Genomic DNA, 19711 nt, shown 5'->3' with positions numbered 1-19711 from the left:
TAATATTTTAGTCGGGAACCCAACAGGGAATTTTGAATATTTGTTCAAGGGCACCAGACTAACATATGAGGGATACCTTGCACCCAATCGAATACCTTGACATAATCTAGTCCTTTATATAGACAGGGCCGCGCACGTGGAAACCGTTTAAAATAGTAAAAAAATCGATAATCTGAAATACTCCAGCGCGTATGATGAGATTATTTACATGCTCAAAAGTGTGCATCTTGATAATCGGATGATTTGAGCGTGACTTAAGGAAGTAGATGGGGCACAATTGAAAGAAATATGATCCGACAATTTCGACAAGCTAACTTATCAGCTTGTCGAAATTGTCGACAAGTTTAGCGCGTGTAGTATTTCAAAATTGTGTCACACCCGAATCGTCAGTCTTTTGAATGGGAGCTTTTTTGGGGTTCACTTAACAGTCCCTCTGAATATCTCATGCTATCGAATACATTTTATTTTTACCTATTTGAAAAATAGGTAAAAACCGGCGGATTAACATATATCTCCATCATAGGAGACACATGGGGTATTTACACTACCAATATCTGAAGCACTTGAATATTTTCATGTAACTATTTTTTTATTTTTGAATACCTCCAGGCGCTCCTCCATCGGTATAAAGGTTTTAAATATGGGATGGATATAATTTTATTATCAAAAAAAATCTTACTGACGTTTTTAAATTCTGTTTGTTCGACAACTCTATAATCAAGATCTCACTAACAAACTTTTTTCAACTGAAAATTTCATCAGACATCAGTCGTCAGTCGGTAGCCAAGCGGTTCGGCGTGGGTGCTTTGTTCACTCACTCGAATTGACTGCCGTGTTGGTCGGTGGTTCAAGCCCTAGTCTGAACGATCGATCTTCACTTGCTACCGTCCAACCCGTGTTAGGAATCACACGTTAAAAGGTAAGACCTCGTTAATCCTTAGCTCGCACAAGTTTCGACTTCTGAGGGTTGTCGTTCGTAGGGGTGCGACAGCTGATTAACGGAAAAACAGATTTTAAACAGATTTTTAAACAGATATACTAAATAGAAAATATTTATATAGAGGGAATGATAAAAACATACATTCTAAATGTAACATTCTCCCCCATTTTGAAATTAAAATGAAAAACAAAACAGAAATTTCAAAATAATATAAATTTCACTCGAAACTATAACTATGCGGAGCTCTGACTTTTCGCCCCCTATCTCTTCCGTTTTCTCTTCGATGTCCTGCTCTTCTGTCTTTTCCATTTGATGAAAATTCTTACTGTCCTCTTCTGTCGTAACTTCTAAAGGATGTAAACGCTGAACCAGTCGAATAAGTTATCCATTGTTCACTTTTATTTTTGCTGCCCTGGGTACGTCATCTTTTCCAGGATAAATTTCCAATATTTTTCCTATAGGCCAGTTTATTCGCGTCACATTGTCGCTGCTGACAAGAACAACATCTCCAATTTTTAAAGTACCTGTTTTCCTTTGACCAGTATGTACGAGTTCCGCTTAATAGTCCTTTCTGAATCGGCTTCGGAGACCATCTCTTATCTTTTGCAGGTATCTATGTCGTTTCACTAAATGATGTCTGTCTATGATATCGAAATCTAGAGTTTCACTGGTAGATATATCCGAAATAAACATAGAAGGGCTGAGAGGTTTTAAATTATCTTCATCCGTAATATAAGTTGAAAGCCTTGCATTATTTATGGCTTCACAATCGCATGAAGTCGCCATCAATTCTTCATATGTTAAAGTTGCTTTCCCTAAGTTTCTATGAAATAATTCCTGACCATGAGTTCCCATTAACCGCCCCACCAAGCGGCTGTTGGACGAATCTGATGCCATTTGATTTTTCTAACTGTAGAGTAGTCCATAACTTCATTCCAGTGTATCTTCTTCAAATATTTTTTTTTGCTCCAATAAAATTTGTTCCGTTGTCAGAATATATAACTGAAACTCTTCTTCTTCTCGCTATAAATCGCCTTAGTGATGATACAAATGCGTCTGTTGATAGAGATTTCACCAGTTCTAGATGCACTGCTCGATATACTGCACAGGTAAACAATACAATCCAGGACTTCTCTCCCACTTTCAAGTACAACGGTCCAGCTAAATCTACTCCCGTTATCTTAAAAGCGGACACATTGTTTATCCTTTCTTTCGGTAGCGGAGCAAAATGTGTATTTATGCATTTACTTCTGAATCGTTTACACTGGACACATTTCTCTATCATTTCTTTAACAAACTTTCTTCCCTTCAGTATCCAAAATCTTTCACGAAGTTTTCCAAGATGTGTTTGAGCACCTGTTTATCCTTTCTTTCGGTAGCGGAGCAAAATGTGTATTTATGCATTTACTTCTGAATCGTTTACACTGGACACATTTCTCTATCATTTCTTTAACAAACTTTCTTCCCTTCAGTATCCAAAATCTTTCACGAAGTTTTCCAAGATGTGTTTGAGCACCTGCGTGAAGGTGTATTTTGTGTTGTTCTTCAATCAATTTCCTAACAATGTCATGTTTACCTATTGGGTAAATCAACAGGATACTTGAAGTCATTACTGTCATCACCCAGTATAAGTTTAGTTTGTACACGTATAATATTGTTTTTGTCTATCATCAAATGAAGATTTCCAATTGATTTTTTATCCAAACCAAAACTTTCTCTCTGTATAAGTTTTAAAATACGAAGTTCTGCCATTTCTTTTTCATTGAAAGTTGATTTGCCAGTTCTAATTTGATTTTTCTTTGAAGAATTATAAAATCTCACCATATAATCCATCATTCTCACAATTTTCGTATATTTTGGAGAAGTATACGAAATTTCTGGGAAAATTTTCGCTTTGTGCGAAGTTAACAGAAATAGTTTTTTTCTGTTCAATATTTATATCATCCGTTGAACAAATTATTTCTGTATGGGGGCAATTTTCTAGACTCTGTTAACCAATGAGAACCTTCCCACCACTTAAAATTTAATCAGTATATTCGCAGTGCGTCCTCGTGATGCAATATCTGCCGGATTTTGGTCCCCTGGTACATGATACCAATCATCAATACTATTGCACGAATACATTGATTTCAATTATTTCATCTCTTCCACCCTCTTAATATATTGACATAATCTTTCTCCAATGACTGTACTTAATAACTCAAGCCTTGGTATTGTGGTGTTTTTGGTAGTGGGACTAAAACTTTAGTAAAGTTTTAATCCCACTACGAAGGCTTGCCTTGTTGGGTAGTATGTATTTATTTACCATTGAATGTCTTCTTTTATTTTAACTTTTCTTTTAATGTAATGTAAATAAATATTATCTATTATTCTAGATTTAGCCTGAATGAGTTGTAGAACGACTTCCTTATTCTGTTCTTAAAAATACACAAGATGCAATGCTGCTTTGCTGGCATCGCAAAATACATTAATAGAAACATTTTCATGAATGAAATGAGTTTAATTATTGAGCGATCTAGAGATTTTATATAGGTACATTAACGAAATTTATCGATTATGTCACTTGGTAATTCTTCATCCCAACCAATTTTTAGTGTCCATGTTAACTGTAATAACAGTTTCGGAATCAACGTTACTGGACATGTGAAACCAATGGGATCAAAGATCTTTTCTTTTGAGCTATTGACAATAAACCCCTTTTCGTTTTAGATGTAATATTCAAATCAATGGGACTGGGCAAATCACAGTATAGAACAACTCTTTTAGAATCCCCTGACACGTTTATTTCATTGGAAAATTCGCCAGCAGAATCATCCGGTGAATTATTTACCCATTCTATGAGGTTTCCAATCAAGATTAACTGATATTATCTGACATCACATAAACTAAATAGAAAATCTATGTATACATTCTGAATCTAAGAAAAGGTGTACATCAAATAATTTGTTTCTTCCATCTAGTCAATCGGCCCTCTCGACGTTACAGTGAATCCCCATTCAGAATTGTGGGCTCCCCTATTATTATAAATATTATTTTTTTCTGTGACGAGGAAAAAGTCTGACATTTTAGCTCCCTTGTAGGTATAATAAATAACTATTTTTAGGTAAATGATTACCAGACTTCAATAATTCCGACTTTAAATTATATTATATATCTGGTAGAACATAGGAAAGTAAAACAATACAACACTTTTTCTGAATAAATAGTGATTCACAAGCTAAACATTGATTATAGACAAGCGGATGTTAACTTATCATTTGTGACTTCTTTTTTGTTAGACCTATTGTGTAAAAAAAAATCCGAATATTCCAAATAATGCCCTGTTCCCAAACACCAAGAGATGAAGTAGATCTAATCTATTGAATATGCCAACTTGGCTGGTGAAATGTAAACGCAAAAAATGTGTTAATTCGCATCACACCAGAAACTTCTGAAATTATCATTGTTTCTCTACTATACAGCGTGACTCATGGTCGATGGTTAGACGTTTCTGGAAAATGCAAAGCATGATTTTTCTGAAAATTTCACCTCGCACATTTCCTTACCTGTTCTATCGATCTAAAATATTTTAGCATTGCGGCCACTTCCATCAAAAAGTCCTAGTAACTTTATTTTTTTAAATGGAACACCCCGTATATTAATACATTTTTGGAATCGTCTGGTATTTTAATATTTTTTTGTTAATGATGTCCTATACCTATCTCTATCTGTTTTCGAGATAAAAAATAAATTGTGCTAAATATGGTCGAAAACATAGCCTTAATTGAAATTAAGTACATCAGTACTCTCAATTCATGAAAAGTTGATATTTTGATGATAGTTTGGACAAACTCGAAATATTCAAATAACACCAAGAAAACTCCATATCATACAGGGTGTGCTAAAATTACTATTATTTCCATTGTGCATAAAAGTAGTCAAAAGTTCATGTGTTCAAATGAAACCCCCTGTATATTACTCGGTAAATTGAAAGATGGTGAAAAATGCTTCAAAATGATGTATCATGTCCCTATACCTAAATCGTCAAGTTTTCTCAATGAAGTCGCTTCTTCTAGAAACATTATTTTTTTTTTAGAATTTGGATTTAGGTAGCAGTGGAATTATCAAGCTTATAGCAGTTTGGTTACTTTTATAAGTAATTTACAAAGAGTTATCGACGGTGTTTCGAATCATCAAGTTTCCAGGGAACAACTGTACCAAAAATCAGTCATTTCTAGGTAAAAAGTAAAATTTTGTGGGCTAAAACATGTGAAAGTACAGACAATAACAGAATAGGATGATTCAAAATAACAAAATTGTAAACACTTTAAAATGTTTTTTTGTACGCGAGTTTTGGTTGCTTTCTCAATTTCCTGGGGATCCAGATCTTCAATACTCGGCACTATTCGCCGTCGCAATTCTTCTTTGGTAGGCACTGGAGTACTGTATACCCTTTCTTTCAAAACACCCCATGAAAAAAAGTCAAGTGGCGTGAGATCGGGTGATCTCGGTGGCCAATCCCACGGCCCTAAACGTCTAAACCAACGATCGTCGAAGAGTTCGTCAAGTTTCCTGGAAACTTCCTGGGTGGAATGAGCTGGCGCTCCGTCCAGTTGAAACCACGTATTCCTATATTCCTCTAAAGGCAAATTTTCAAGAAAATTGGTTAAAGTCGTCCTTAATATTTGGAGATATCTCTCTGCATTTAGTGTATCTTCATAAATAAAAAAGCTAATTTTATTGTTCTTCAGAATACAGAAAACATTCAGGTCAAATTTTTCTTGAAAACCCATTTCTTTTGTAACATGAGGATTATGATCAGCCCAAAAATGTTTATTCCTTCTATCGAAAATACCACCCCTCGTAAATTTTGATTCGTCGCTCCAAATTATTTTTTGATTTTTCAAAATTCGTTGTACTTGAAGAATGTGATACACCTAAATCTTTTTCTGCACTGCGAATGGAAGTTTCTGAATATGCATAAAAATATGCCAAAACGTTAACAGTATTATCATCATTTCAAGTAACAGGGTTTGGTAATGTTGAAGGCGCTTTTAACATGGAGCCATAGTTAAGGAAATTATTTTGTAATCTTACAAACTTCCTCTCGTTCACTGGTGTTAATTCAGGATACATTTGGTTGAATTTTCTACAAGTTCTGACAATGATTTGATCACACTGTCCGTGTATATTAAATAATTTCATAAGAACTTCGTTTGAATAATCAATATTTGCATTCATTTTTGGCGATTTTTTGAAACACCGTCAATAACCATTTATCAGTTACTTATAAAAGTCACCAAACTGTCATAAGCTTGATATTTCCACGGCTACCTAGAAATCAAATTCTTTAAAAATTATTTTTTGTAAAACTGTTATTGATAATCTCTTTGATAGAAACACTTCAATCAGAACACCTACCCAAAAAATTATTTAGAAAAGTTCACACATGCAGTTCGTGCTATTGGTAATATTAAATCCCTATGAAGTTACTGACGATGACGAAGTAGTATTCAGTCCAACTGTAGAAAGTCCTTCATGACTAACCAATAATCCTCCTTAAAATAACGTGAGTTGGCGTATGTAGTTGTAACATATGCCTTGTAATCCAAAGATCGTGTGTTCAAATCCCATGGACCCTATAATTTTTTTTATTATCAGCAGTAACGTTATACAAAAAATTTTGTATGATACATTTGTTTGCTCCACTTGCTGACGCTCGTTTTGCAACACTTGTAGGTAAAACATGAATAACTATTTTTCCACAAAAACGGCTTTATTAAGAAAACTTGACGATTTAGGTATAGGGACATGTATATCATCTTGAAGCATTTTTCACCATCTATCAATTTATCGAGTAAGATACAGGGGGTTTCATTTGAAAAAATGAACTTTCGACTACTTTTATGCACAATGGAAATAACAGTAATTTTAGGACGCCCTGTATGATATGGAGTCGATTTCTTGGTGTTATTTGAATATTTCGAATTTGCCCAAACTATCATCAAAATATCAACTTTTCATGAATTGAGAGTACTGATGTACTTAATTTCAATTAAGGCTATGTTTTGGACCATATTTAGCACAATTTATTTTTTATCTCGAAAACAGATAGAGATAGGTATAGGACATTATTAACAAAAAAGTATTAAAATACTAGAGGGATTCCAAAAATGTATTGATATATGAAGGTGAAATTTTCAGAAAAATCATGCTTTGCGTTTTCCAGAAACGTCTAACCTACCATCGACCGTGAGTCACGCTGTATTATGCATGTTATATACATATAAACCTTTCTCTCGAATCACTCTATCTATTGAAAAAATCCGCATCAAACACTTGCGTAATTTTGAAGATCTAAGCATACATAGGGATAGACAGTGGGAAGCGCCTTTGTTTATATTTTAATCAACACGCTTTTATTAGCTTCACCTATATGTATGTATGTTTGTTTGTTTGTAACCCTTCTTTCCCGTCTGAATGCTCGGGATCTGTATTTGACGGAATTATCGACATTATTGCTTCGTCTATTCGCGGGCAGATGGCGCTGTACGTAACCTTGATATAATTCGAACTCACTTTACTTGATTTCTTCATTTGAAAAAATTATTTTTTTTTGTAGTAACACGCCCGCCTGCTGCCTTATTTGTAACCCTCCTCTGCGCGCCTGCTGCCTTCCTTGGGCTTGGTAGCTGATTTTCAGGCTCCCTTTCCGGAATCGGAAAATATTAATGGTCATTTTTCTAAACAATATACGGCTGATTGATCCCAAAGTTTAGATTAAATAAATATAGTTTAAAAAGACTAAAAAATACGCTTTTATAGCATACGAAACTAAATAATGAAAAATAGATATAGTTTAAAAGAACTAAAGAACATCGATTTGAAAAGTCTTTTTTTTTAAATAAGCCTAAAACAATAACGAACGTATAACAATATTAGTATTATTGTGAAAAAAGCGTGGGCGCCATATTTTTTGTATATCAAGCGCCCGTCGCTTTTTTCACAATAATACTAGTATTTTTCTTTTTTGGGAAAGGAAGTTTTTGGCTTTCTACTACTCCATCTCCAAAAAAGTATTTTTCGTTCGTTATTATTTTAAGCTTATTTAAAAAAATATTTTTAACTTTTTAGTTCGATGTTCTTTAAAAGCGTATTTTTTTTATATACTGTGTAATGATATAGCAGATTCAGGATTTTACTAATAATTGTGGACAATGTTATTAGAAAATATATTTGTGGTTCAATGTCTGAAACAGATGAATTCTATATAGAATTACATATTTTTAATTTATCAGGACTTCTGGCACAATTATTCAGCATTTTGGCGGTGTTGATTATTCTTGCATCCTGATTCATAAACTATACACAAAAATCATTTAAAATGAAATGTTTGTGTTAAAAATGGTATTCTGTTATAAGAATCAATTTTTGAGTTGAACAGCCATTTGAGATTATTCTCTTTCAAAGAGGAAATCAAATATCCAGGGTATCATCCAGTTTGCTCATTCTTGAAGTATTCATTTAAGGATTTTTACCATCTAAAAATGGGATCAATTTTTTATCCGTCACAACAGAATCTATATATTTCGGAGCATACATTACATAGGAAAATCTTCAACAATCATGATTTTATTTCATTTGCTGTATCACTAGGATATTCAAAACCAATTAGTAAGTATAATGAAAGTGTAACTAATCTAAGAAACATTTTATTGTGAGGGTTTCACTAAAGAGTTTTACAAAAACGCAACACGTGTTTCGTTATAAAATAGTGTCAGTAGTGTCTATACTAACTTAGTATATACCTATGACAGTCATTTGAATCATCATATGCAGAGACTCGGACTGTCGGAAGACAGTGTGTGTCGCCTCTGTTTGGAAAATGATGAACCAGCAGAGCACATACTTTGTGCCTGCCCCGCTGGGAACCGAATCCGGTTTTTAGAGTTCGGCAGAGCCGTACTCTTACCATCTGACCCGAAAGACCACTCACCATACAAGTTAACCGGCTTTGCTAAGAAGCTAGGTTTATTTGGTCGAGTGTGAATAGGTGTGAGCCACAATAAACCCTTGCGGGTTGCGGTGGAGGGTCGAATAGAACCACTCACTTTGGACCTAACCTATCCTAACCTAGTATATACCTAACTAGTAAAACTGTTAAGTGAAAATCTCACAAATGTTTCTTGAATTAATTGTTAATTTTCATCAAGTATCTGCCGATTCCATCACAGAGAGTAACTATTATCAATGGTCTTTATTGAAGCAATAGAACCTAAAATACTGATTTTTTTGAATTTTTGTTGGTTTTTCTATTTGTTTGTGGTTTTTGCGGTTTTCACTTATGTATTATTAATTGTTTGACTTATTTCTGTCGGTTCATAAAAAGTTATATCAATATCAATTGAGAAATCATTTCAAACATTTGTTCAAAATATACTATAAATATTCTGTTCAATTGATTCAGCTAAAACTTTTGTTAACTATATTTCTAAAATGGTTTTCATATAAATCAAAGTTGTGTCGATACAAAAGAACGTTTTGCTGATAAAAACAATGGGTAAACTCGAAAACTGAAATCAACGCCAAGGAAGTCACGAAATACGGCTAGTTTGATACTAATATTTTTCCTTATCTCAGAATAATAGCAACAAAATAAATAATACATAGATAGATAACTACTTATATAAAATCGAACATTTGACTAATGCCATTTTAAAACTCTATAATGAATACGTTCCCTTTGAAAGTAGAGAGGATTTTAGTTGTTTCCGAAAATAAATTATTACTTTCTTTTCTCCATCAATCGAAAAGGTTTTTTCTTCCAGTTTATATCTGAAAGAAACTCTGTGTAGGGTCTACATATCTTTATGAAGTGTTTTTTGTACTTATTTTCTTTATTCTGTTGAAAGTTTCTCTCATTTTTTGTTCAATGATGGAAAAATAGAAAGTCAATAAGCTTTTTTCCGAAAAAACTAGTCTCCTAAAAATTTTCTTTTTGAATGTAGATTTGAATTGTACTTTTACAATATTTATATTTTTTTGCATTGGGAACAGAAGTGATTGTAAATTTTCATTAGTTCACCAACGACACTTTTTTTAATGAAAGACATCTTTGACTTGGGAGGTTTTAATGAAATTTCGGGCGTCCATGTATTGTTATGCATTTGTACATATTCACAAAAATAATTTTTAACGATGATGTGTTTGTTCATAATCACGAACATATTGAAATCATTTTCAAATAATGATACAGTATCTGGTATGTGAATCGAAGTTATGGTTAGAATTTACTTATTTATAAATAAGGTTCTACAGGAATCGGTATACTTTTCCGGTAAATTGATGAACGGATACATATCTCTACTGTAAAATGAAAATTCCGGGGTTTCAATAGAGTTTCCCCAAAATATTAAAATCTGACACATTTTTGGCTGAATGTAAGCTTGAAAAGTAGTTAAACATGCCACTCCATTCACTTAGTGTTGGGGTAGTATAACTAGCAGTAGTACACAGTCATAGCAAAAGGACGGAATTTTCGACTATTTATTGGAATATCGTTTAGACTTACAGAATTTTTATTTTTCAATTTTTTATATATAATATTCAAGGAGGTATAACATTACCAATATACGTTTATAAACGTATAACATTACAAATATGAAGACACTATGGAGAAATCAAGTAGTTTTATTTTAAAATCCATATTTAAACACATATTAAAGGAGTAGATAAAGAATATGTACAATAGTTTATAATTTTTTTACCAGAGTCCCTTTGAATGCCCCCCTGGCGGTACGCGGTTGAATGATTGTTTTTCGGATGTCAACTCTTTCCTGGTGGTAGTACTACTCATTGTAATTGAAGATTTCGTAGTAGTAGTAGCATTTGTAGATTTGTCCACACCAGCCTCCTTATCCACTTCTTCGTTTTTTTCTGTAATTTTGGTCAGAGCCGAATCTTTATTCAATTCATCTTCACTCTCTTCAATTTCGCATATCTGATCCACAGTCATATCGTTAAAAGTTTCACAGATCTGATCACCTGTTGACGTATTATCTTTTCCTTCTCCCAATTCATTTTTTTCAAATATTATTGTTTGTTCTACAGGATAACCACCATCTTTTTTTTGCTCCACCTGTGTTATTATCTCTGGTTTCTTGTGCTCATCTGTAATTGTTCCAAAATTGAAAAAATCTGACGTACCCCCACCTGGAGGCTTCAAACTCCGTCTGCAATTTTTCTGATTGTTTTGGAATCCTACAAATACATTGGCCATGTTCCTGAAAAAAGAATAAAATGAAAATGTGAGGTTGTTTTGTACGTGATCTCAAACTAGAGGCATACGAGCGTATAATCAACGGCCACAAATTTCAAAAACATTCGTATACTGTCCGTCTGAACGCATACTTTGCAGCGCGCTGGTGTATTTTGGAATTGTTTATTGAAATTTCATTTACTGTTTCTCAAAATTCTAACAAGAATGGTTTCCATCTCGAAAACTATTATTCTTCAAGCTACAGGAGCCAGGCTGCCGTCGGGGCATTGATAATAGCAGGGGAGCCCACGATGCAAAATGGGGATTTACTCAAGACATATTAGGTTGCAAAGCTTAGATGATAAGAAGAAAAAAATGTTATATAATATATACCTTTTCATCGGTGGGGGAAGCGGCTATAGATGTTCAAATATGTAAAAAAATACTGTTGCATGGACAGACTCTGGCGCGTCAGATATTGATAGCATCAATGTTCTACGTATTTTTAATAATATTGTTATGTTCGTCTGATCGTTTGCATGATGTGGGTGGTTGTACGTAAGGGTTAAAAGTCAAAAGAAAAAAAATTAATCAAGCGTATCAGATTTTCTAAGGGGGTGTTGAGTGCAACAAAAAAGCTCTCATTCAATAATCTGACGATTTCGATCTGACGCAAACTCGCGGCCATTATTATAATGTGCAAAAAAAATTCGCCATTTTGAAATACTCAAGCGCGTCAGATTAAGATGTATATGGTTCATCTTTATGTTTTGGGCGTGCTGTCTCATAATCTGACGATTATCGAAAGGGATTCGCTTAATCTGACGAAAACAATATTTTTTTAATTTTTTTTCAATTCATTGAACTTAATTAATTGTAAAGCTCAAGAAAAGCATGCAAATAAATAAGTGTATACTTTTTAAGTAGAATACTTGTATTTATAAGAAAATAATAAAAAAAATGCTCAAAAAATTTATTTATTATAATCAATTGATTAATCAATGAAGAAAAGAGAAATGAAACTTTCTATGTTTTTTACCACTTTTATTTGTAACTAACGTTCCTGCAGTTTCGTCCTATAAGAACATTTTCAAACTTATATATTGTATACGTTTGAAAATGTCCTTATATATTGTATAAGTTTGAAAATGTCCTTATATATTGTATAAGTTTGAAAATGTCCTTATAGGACGAAACTGCAGTAACGTTAGTTACAAAAAAAGTGGTAAAAAATATAGAAAGTTTAATTTCTCTTTTCTTCATTATGATTTCCTACCACGTAGTAATAGCTATATCCATCAATTAATTGATTAATTAGTCATCATCTTCATCTTCATCACGAACGAGTCTGTGTGATCAGCTGTGATGGCGTCATGGCAACAAAATTCAGAGTGGGGACGGAGTGGGAGATAAAGAAAAAGTGAATGAAGAGTAGAGGAATAGAAACTCGGAGAGGGATATATAGGTATCACACAGCTGCACGCATTAAACTTTATCGACGAATTTTTGTTATTTCGGCCTGCGGAAATCCTCAGATTATATATTTTTCGTTATCCTTGAATTATTTTCTTCAAAATAAAAAAAAATTAGCTACGCTCGAGCATGTCGAATTAACGTTATTTTTTTACAACTTTGCTGCCCTCCCCTTTCTTTACGTCACTCTCAAATTGTCAGATTACTGGAATAATCACCTTTTAGCAGGTAATTAACTCACCCTATACCTTAATCTGATGCGCTCGAGAATTTCTGATGATCAATTTTTTTTACTTATCTTATTCTTTATTCCTCACATGGGGCTTTATATATGTGGCTCATATTTGGTGGATGTACTTAACCGGGTACAAGGTATCCCTCTGTATATTAATCTGCCGCGCTTTAGTAAATCCCGAAATCCCCGCTTGGGCTCCCCTATTATAAACTCTAGCCACCCTGAATGACTTTTAGTACAATGATCTGCAGGAAAAATAAAAAACGTCAACCATAGTATGACATATTCACTTTTGAAGTTACTTCCCCTATCGCACCCCAGAGCATGTCATAATTTCTTTTTAAATGGATCACCGTATTATGTTTCGCATTATCAGATGCTCCATGATAAGCAGATGTCAACAAAGTATATGGTCTGAAGGTTATAGTTCGGAAGCTACAAATTATTTGAGTTGGAAACGAGCCACCCTGAATAACTTTTGGAACAATGATTTTCAGGAAAAATAAAATAACACCTTAACAATAGTATAATGGGGGACACATTTTGACATATTTACATTTGATCTAACTTTCCCTATCGCACCCCCAGAGCATGTGACCATTTTTTTAAATGGATCAATTGTTTTGCATTATCAGATGTTCCATGATGAACAGATTTTAACAAAGTAGAATACATTATGGTCTGAAGCTCATAGTTTGGAAGCTAAAAATTATTTGATTTGAAAACGGGCCACCTTGAATGAACTTCTGTACAATCTGTTACCTTGGTTTCATAAGTGTTTTTGTGAAGTATGCTTCAAAAAAGTCTTATTTTATCTAAAGTTTGAATTCGATATTCTCTGCATTTTGTATTAGTCTCATTCTACAATAACGATTATATACCTACCAGGTGAAGTTACAATTTGTGTATCTGTTTTTGTGAATTCTTGAGAAGCAATGGTTTATACGCTTCGAGAATGGATTGAAATAGTAAGTTTGTACTACCAGAATGGAAATAGTGCTAGAGCTGCTGCCCGCATGTTCAATAATAATCATCCAGGAAGAAATGTACGACACAAATACGTTTCGGAATTATTGAACAAATTTATGAAAACTGAATCTGTTAACAATAAAAAGCGTAACCGTTCAGGAGTTATCACCGACGAAGCTATTTGTACTGCAGTTTTAGGGCACGTTGGACTAATGGAAAATTCGCAATCTCTTACTGAATTATCTCGAGAATCAGGAATCAGTCCTACAAATATTTTCAGGATCCTTCATAAGTCCTCACAAATTTTATCCATATAAGATTAGACTAGTTCATGAATTGAACGAAAATTATTTCGAGTTTTTGTAAAAGTATCACTGAACGGGTCAACTTGCATCAGAATTTCTTGTATAAAATTTGTTTTTTGGATGAATGAACGTTTAGTTTGAATGGAGAGGTGAATCGTCAAAATTGTCGATATTGGAGTGAAACGAATCCTCATTCATACCGTCAAGTTCATACCCAACGACCTCAAAAACTAAATGTTTGGGCAGGAATTTTAGGTGACCACATCATAGGACATTTTTTTATCCAGATTGTACTCCAAACATTCGTTATGGAATTGAATCAGATAACATTCACAGGATTGCTACACAATGGATATATGAAAGAAAAAAATTACTTACATGGAACACTATCATCCTCAATGGCAGTCATCAGATGTTTCGGAATAAGACACTTGACTTATTGCCTCCTTAGCAACAATCTGGATAACATTACAAGATGAAGCACTCAATTCATTCATAAAATTACGACTTTAGTCACGAATTATATTGTTAAATCTAGTCATGCCATCGATGAAAGTAAGTGATGACATTGATTTTATCTCAGTTATGAGAATCCTGTTTAAATTGAAAGGGGGAGGTATATTTTAAGAAGAGACTAATTTTTGGGAAATGTTCTGACTGTCTACTTCTCCATCTTTATACATGTGGGAATCTTCCTGAGAAAGGAAGACCAAGTTGTGTGGATCATGCAAAGAAGTAAGTGTTATTTTTGTGGGAAATGGATCAATATGTGGTAAGCACGAAATGCAAAAATATTTAGAAAACTACTAGATTTATTTTCACATATAGTCAGTGGGCATACGTGAAGACTGGCTATAAATCAAATCATCTAAAAGAACAATTCGTTCAGGCCAGTCTCAACTTCCTACACCGAAGGTTAATGGACTGACACCTATCAGAAAACCCCTGGCTAATATCACGAAGGGCGTTGGATTATATCCGACAGGTGTCAGTGCAGTATTCTTCACTGAAGTTATTCCTGCATATGCTGTTGGCGATACAACTGCCGCAATAGATTTTCAATTATTGGAACACCCTTGCAGACCGGTTTCGGGCTGTATTTGACTATATGTGAAAGTTTTCTTTCCTTATACGAGGAATTGGGTAAATTTCGGATATGCAGTTGGTTTCCTCGTTCACAGCTTAGTTCGAGGAATGATACTCTGACGGAATTCGATTTTCAATTATCGGAAATCATCAACTTTATATTGATGATATACACTACCTTGCATTGACGAGTGACCAAACAGCCCGAAACCGGTCTGCAAGTGTGTTCCAATAATTGAAAATCTATTGCGGCAGTTGTATCGCCAACAGCATATGCAGGAATAACTTCAGTGAAGAATCCTGCACTGACACCTGTCAGATATAATCCAACGCCCTTCGTGGTATTAGCCAGGAGAGTAGTTGTTTTTTGATAGGTGTCAGTCCATTAACCTACTGTGTAGGGAGTTGAGACTGGCCTGAACGAATTGTTCTTTTAGATGATTTACTAGGTTTATATTTTCTGTTTTAACTGTGAAAAAAATAATAACTGTGTTCACACTGAACATATATAAATAATACAAATACATGGAGTGAACAATATGATTTAGGATAAGTGCAGAGAGTATGCTCTTTAAGTTTTAGATTTTGTAACATGCGGAAGGGTGTGTTTGTTACGGTTTCGTATATTGTATTCATGGTTGGGAATCTCAGCTTTGTTTTTGGAAGTGGTACCTACCTTATATTCATACAAAGGTAGGATAATTGCCTGATCTCCATAATTTTTGTTTCTTTATAGAAGCTATTAAAGTTGTATCTAAGATTTTTCCGTAGAATTAATTTCAAGAACCATTTTTGTATTACCTCTAATTGATTGAGATGAGTTTTGAGCGCACCACCCCAAGCTACACACATCGGAAAAGTCTAGGGATATTTTTAAAAATGGCAATAATTTTTTTTAGATCGCTTTAGAGAAAAAAGTTGACGGGTGATTATTAAACGAATGTAACTTACAACAAAATTTATTAAATGGTCAAAAATACTGAGTGCGCATATAAGCAAAACTAAAAAAAATATGGCTCTTCTTTGGCACCCCGAAAAAAAATCATAATACAAAAAAATTGGAATCAGTAAAAAGTATGGCCTCCACGCTGGTTTATTACGGCCCTACATCTATCGTGCATCGACAAAATGAGATTGTCAATGTCTTGTTGAAGTACATTTGCCCATTCAGCGATTAAAAGCTCTCTCAATTGAAACGTTGTGTGAATGTTCCCCATATGCGGAGTAATTCTTCGTTGAAGCATGTCCCACACATGCTCGATGGGAGAACGGTTCTGCCGCCGATCATGATTCCGCCCCATAGCATTACTGTACCACCTCTGTATGTTTGGACTTCCTGGACGTGTCTCAAACGTTCATTATTTCCAGGTCGTCTCCACAGTCTTACTCGACGAGAATCTGGATGAAATCCAAATCTGGATTCGTCTGTAAACAAAACTGTGGCCCAATCATTTACATCCCAGTTTTGATGTTCTTGACACCACTCTAATCTTCTACCGCGATTGCCTTTCGACAAAGGTGGACATCTAAGTGGCCTTCTGTTGTGGAGATCTGCTTCATGCAGTCGATTTCTGACAGTATCACGACCAATGGTTACCTGGTGCGTCTGCTGCAACACGTTAACCAACTCAGGTGCTGTGATTGTCGGTTGTCTTCTTGCGGTTAAGACCAAAAATCGGTCTTGAACTGCAGTTGTAGCGCGTCCTTGCCCTGGATGTTGTTCGGCTGGACTGCCAGTTTCACGGAAACGCCGCCACAATCGACTGATAACATTTTGGGAGACCCCCAAACGAAGAGCCACGTCATTTTATCGCATGCCACCTTGAAGAAGCCCTACAGCTCTATTCATCTCAGCCAATGGTAAGTGATGGCGTTCCATGTTAAAGCACAATATTTCTAGTTTAATTGCTGAGCAAGAACTGCATAGAATGTACAAACTCGACACTTTCAGATTATTCATTTTAGCCGAAAACCTACAGTTTGTAAAAAACTTGATAAAAGATTAGTTACCGTTTTGTAGGCTTTGTTCAACCCATAGAAATCTACAGGGTGGTCGAGTGTACCAATTTAATCGAAATTAAACGACCTCATGCATTTATTTTTATGATATTTAGTATGTTATAAAAATATCCCTAGACTTTTCCGATGTGTGTATAATACCATACCGGATACGGCTTTCTACGAGGGCGAAGTAGATTACTTTCATTTCTTCGATGGGTAAGTAAGTGTTTAGATATTTAAATTTATATAGAAGGGTTTGAAGTTTTCTACTCACATATCTTATATAATAATCCCATTTAAGGTGTTTGTCTATACATATTCCTAGGTATTTTACTACAGTTACAGAGTTTAATTTCATTATTTTTCCATCTATATTTATTTCTAGTTGGTGAAAAGGGGGACTACATATTTGATGCAACTGAAAGGAATAACGTGGGTTTTTTCAAAACTGACTGTTAATAGTTTGTTATGAAACCAATCTTTAATAAATTTGAAATTTATTTCTGCAGTATTTTTCAATTCCTGCCATGTAGGAGTCTGATAAAAGACAACAGTTTCATCCACATATCCTATGATGTCCCCTTCACTAGCTATTGAGAACACTTCATTCACATATAGGTTGAATAAAGCTGGACCTAGAACTGTGCCTTACGGTTTTCCATACTCGATACCGATGGAAATTATAGCAGTCCGGTTAATTTTCATCTCTGGCAGGATCGATCTGCAAGTTCCTAAACTGGGACATTTCGCAAAATAGTTATCCCTTACAATCGACAAGGTTGAACGTCTCGTATATTTTTACTGTTGCCAAGGAAAAATATATTTTTTGAATAAGGGGATGAACTCAATGAATGGAACTAATTTTATCTAGAGAAAACTCACCATTACTCAAAAATATGTCACTATTACCCACATTACGCACATAAGGATTATGACTCACCTTCAATTAATATTATTGCAAAACACTTGGGTAGACCTTCTCGGCAGAGGTTTTCGTTGTAGACTGAATGAAACTGAAATTATCCTTCAGAATGTGCACGCAAGTTGTTCTCTTTTCCCATTGTCCATGCCTTCGAATAAGGTAATGTTGAAACCCACTCATGCATAATGAATTCATTATTAAATCCAGATCTGTACCAGAATCGTATAAGGTACGAGGGTTTTGCTGAGAAGTTAACAAGCATAAAATAGGTATGGTAATAAGATCAATTGAATGTCTGGTAATGAAATGATATCATATTGATGTATGTACCACGAAAAAATGTTAGATCTTGTGTGACTTTATTCACCGTTGTTTCAAACGAAACAGCAAATTTTTCTTAAGTTTTGGAGTAGGCAAAGTTACAAATTTTTTGCAAAATAATAAAGAATGAACATAGGTATTACACAAATGACAGGAAATTACAAATTGTTATTAGAATTTTTTTGACAGTTTTTGGGAAACACAGGTTTCGGCTTTATACTATCTTCATACAAAACATGTGGGAATCTTCCAAAGAAAGAGAAAAAGCAAATAATTAAAAAACTCTACACACACTCTTTACAAACAACTATTTTCATATAATGAACATTGAATAACAAGAAAGAAAAATACTTTCGACACAACTACTTTTATATAAATATTGTATTTGTACTACACAAATTCGTTATGAAACTGAATTAGATATCATTCACGGGATTGTTACACAATATAGTATATGGAAGAGGTAACATTTCACTTACATGGAACACTGTCAAGAATGAGTTTAGTCTAGTCATGTCATCGACATGTACGTAAACGACATTCATTCGCCTATTTGATTTGATACTATCATAGGAATCATGTTTAAATTGAATGGGGTTGGTTTACTTCTAGGAGAGATTTATTTTTAAGAAAGAAACGTCTAGACTTTCTACTCCAGAAAAAGGGAAAATATAGCAATTATTTTCAAAATTCAGTTTTTGAAAAAATGTGTAGACCATGCAAGGAAGTAATTTTCAGACACAAACGAAAAGAAAAAGTGATTTTTTCTATGCGATTTGTACTTCGAACATTCGTTATGGAAATGAATCAGATATCATTCATTTATCAACTCAAAACTTCAGGTTTCTCACTCCAAAACTGATGGAGTTTAATACAATTTCAAACTCTTATTTTTTCCCTTTGGGGGTGGAAATTCCTGATTCCCTTTCTTGATGCTTACTTACGCGATACAAAGAACCTACCTGCATATTTCAAGAATCCACGTCCAGTAGCTTCGGCTGTAAGTCAATATAAGAGCGGGCATTAGCTGGTAATTTATATTTTTACTTGAAAAATTCAGTTACGTACAAAAATATGCCTACTGCACTAGGTAATGAATAGCTTCGAGAATCGAAGCGAACACAAGCGTCAATGACGTCTGCCCCCACGCGTCTGCCCGCGTTCGGGTTGCGTTCTCGGCGATGACGCTTCATTGCTTAGACCGCTCTCTACCTCCGCGCAT

At 34.3% G+C, this 19711-nt stretch overlaps 1 protein-coding gene across 1 annotated transcript; it reads right to left on the bottom strand.

Moving 5' to 3' along the window:
• Positions 1-10593: 10593 nt before the first annotated feature.
• On the bottom strand, positions 10594-18340 carry LOC141487217 (uncharacterized). Its single transcript, XM_074186030.1, has 2 exons — positions 18187-18340; positions 10594-11202 (listed from the first exon to the last, which is right to left on the bottom strand). The coding sequence occupies exon 2, from the start codon at positions 11196-11198 to the stop codon at positions 10683-10685; it is 516 nt and encodes a 171-aa protein (XP_074042131.1). The 5' UTR covers positions 11199-11202; positions 18187-18340; the 3' UTR covers positions 10594-10682.
• Positions 18341-19711: the final 1371 nt, after the last annotated feature.

Source organism: Leptinotarsa decemlineata, unplaced genomic scaffold (assembly GCF_025532065.1).
Source record: "Leptinotarsa decemlineata unplaced genomic scaffold, Ldec_3_MD MMD2_tig00078422_RagTag_RagTag, whole genome shotgun sequence".
In the NCBI taxonomy this organism is placed as follows: Eukaryota; Metazoa; Arthropoda; class Insecta; order Coleoptera; family Chrysomelidae; genus Leptinotarsa; species Leptinotarsa decemlineata.
This window is presented reverse-complemented; position numbering and strand designations above follow the sequence as displayed.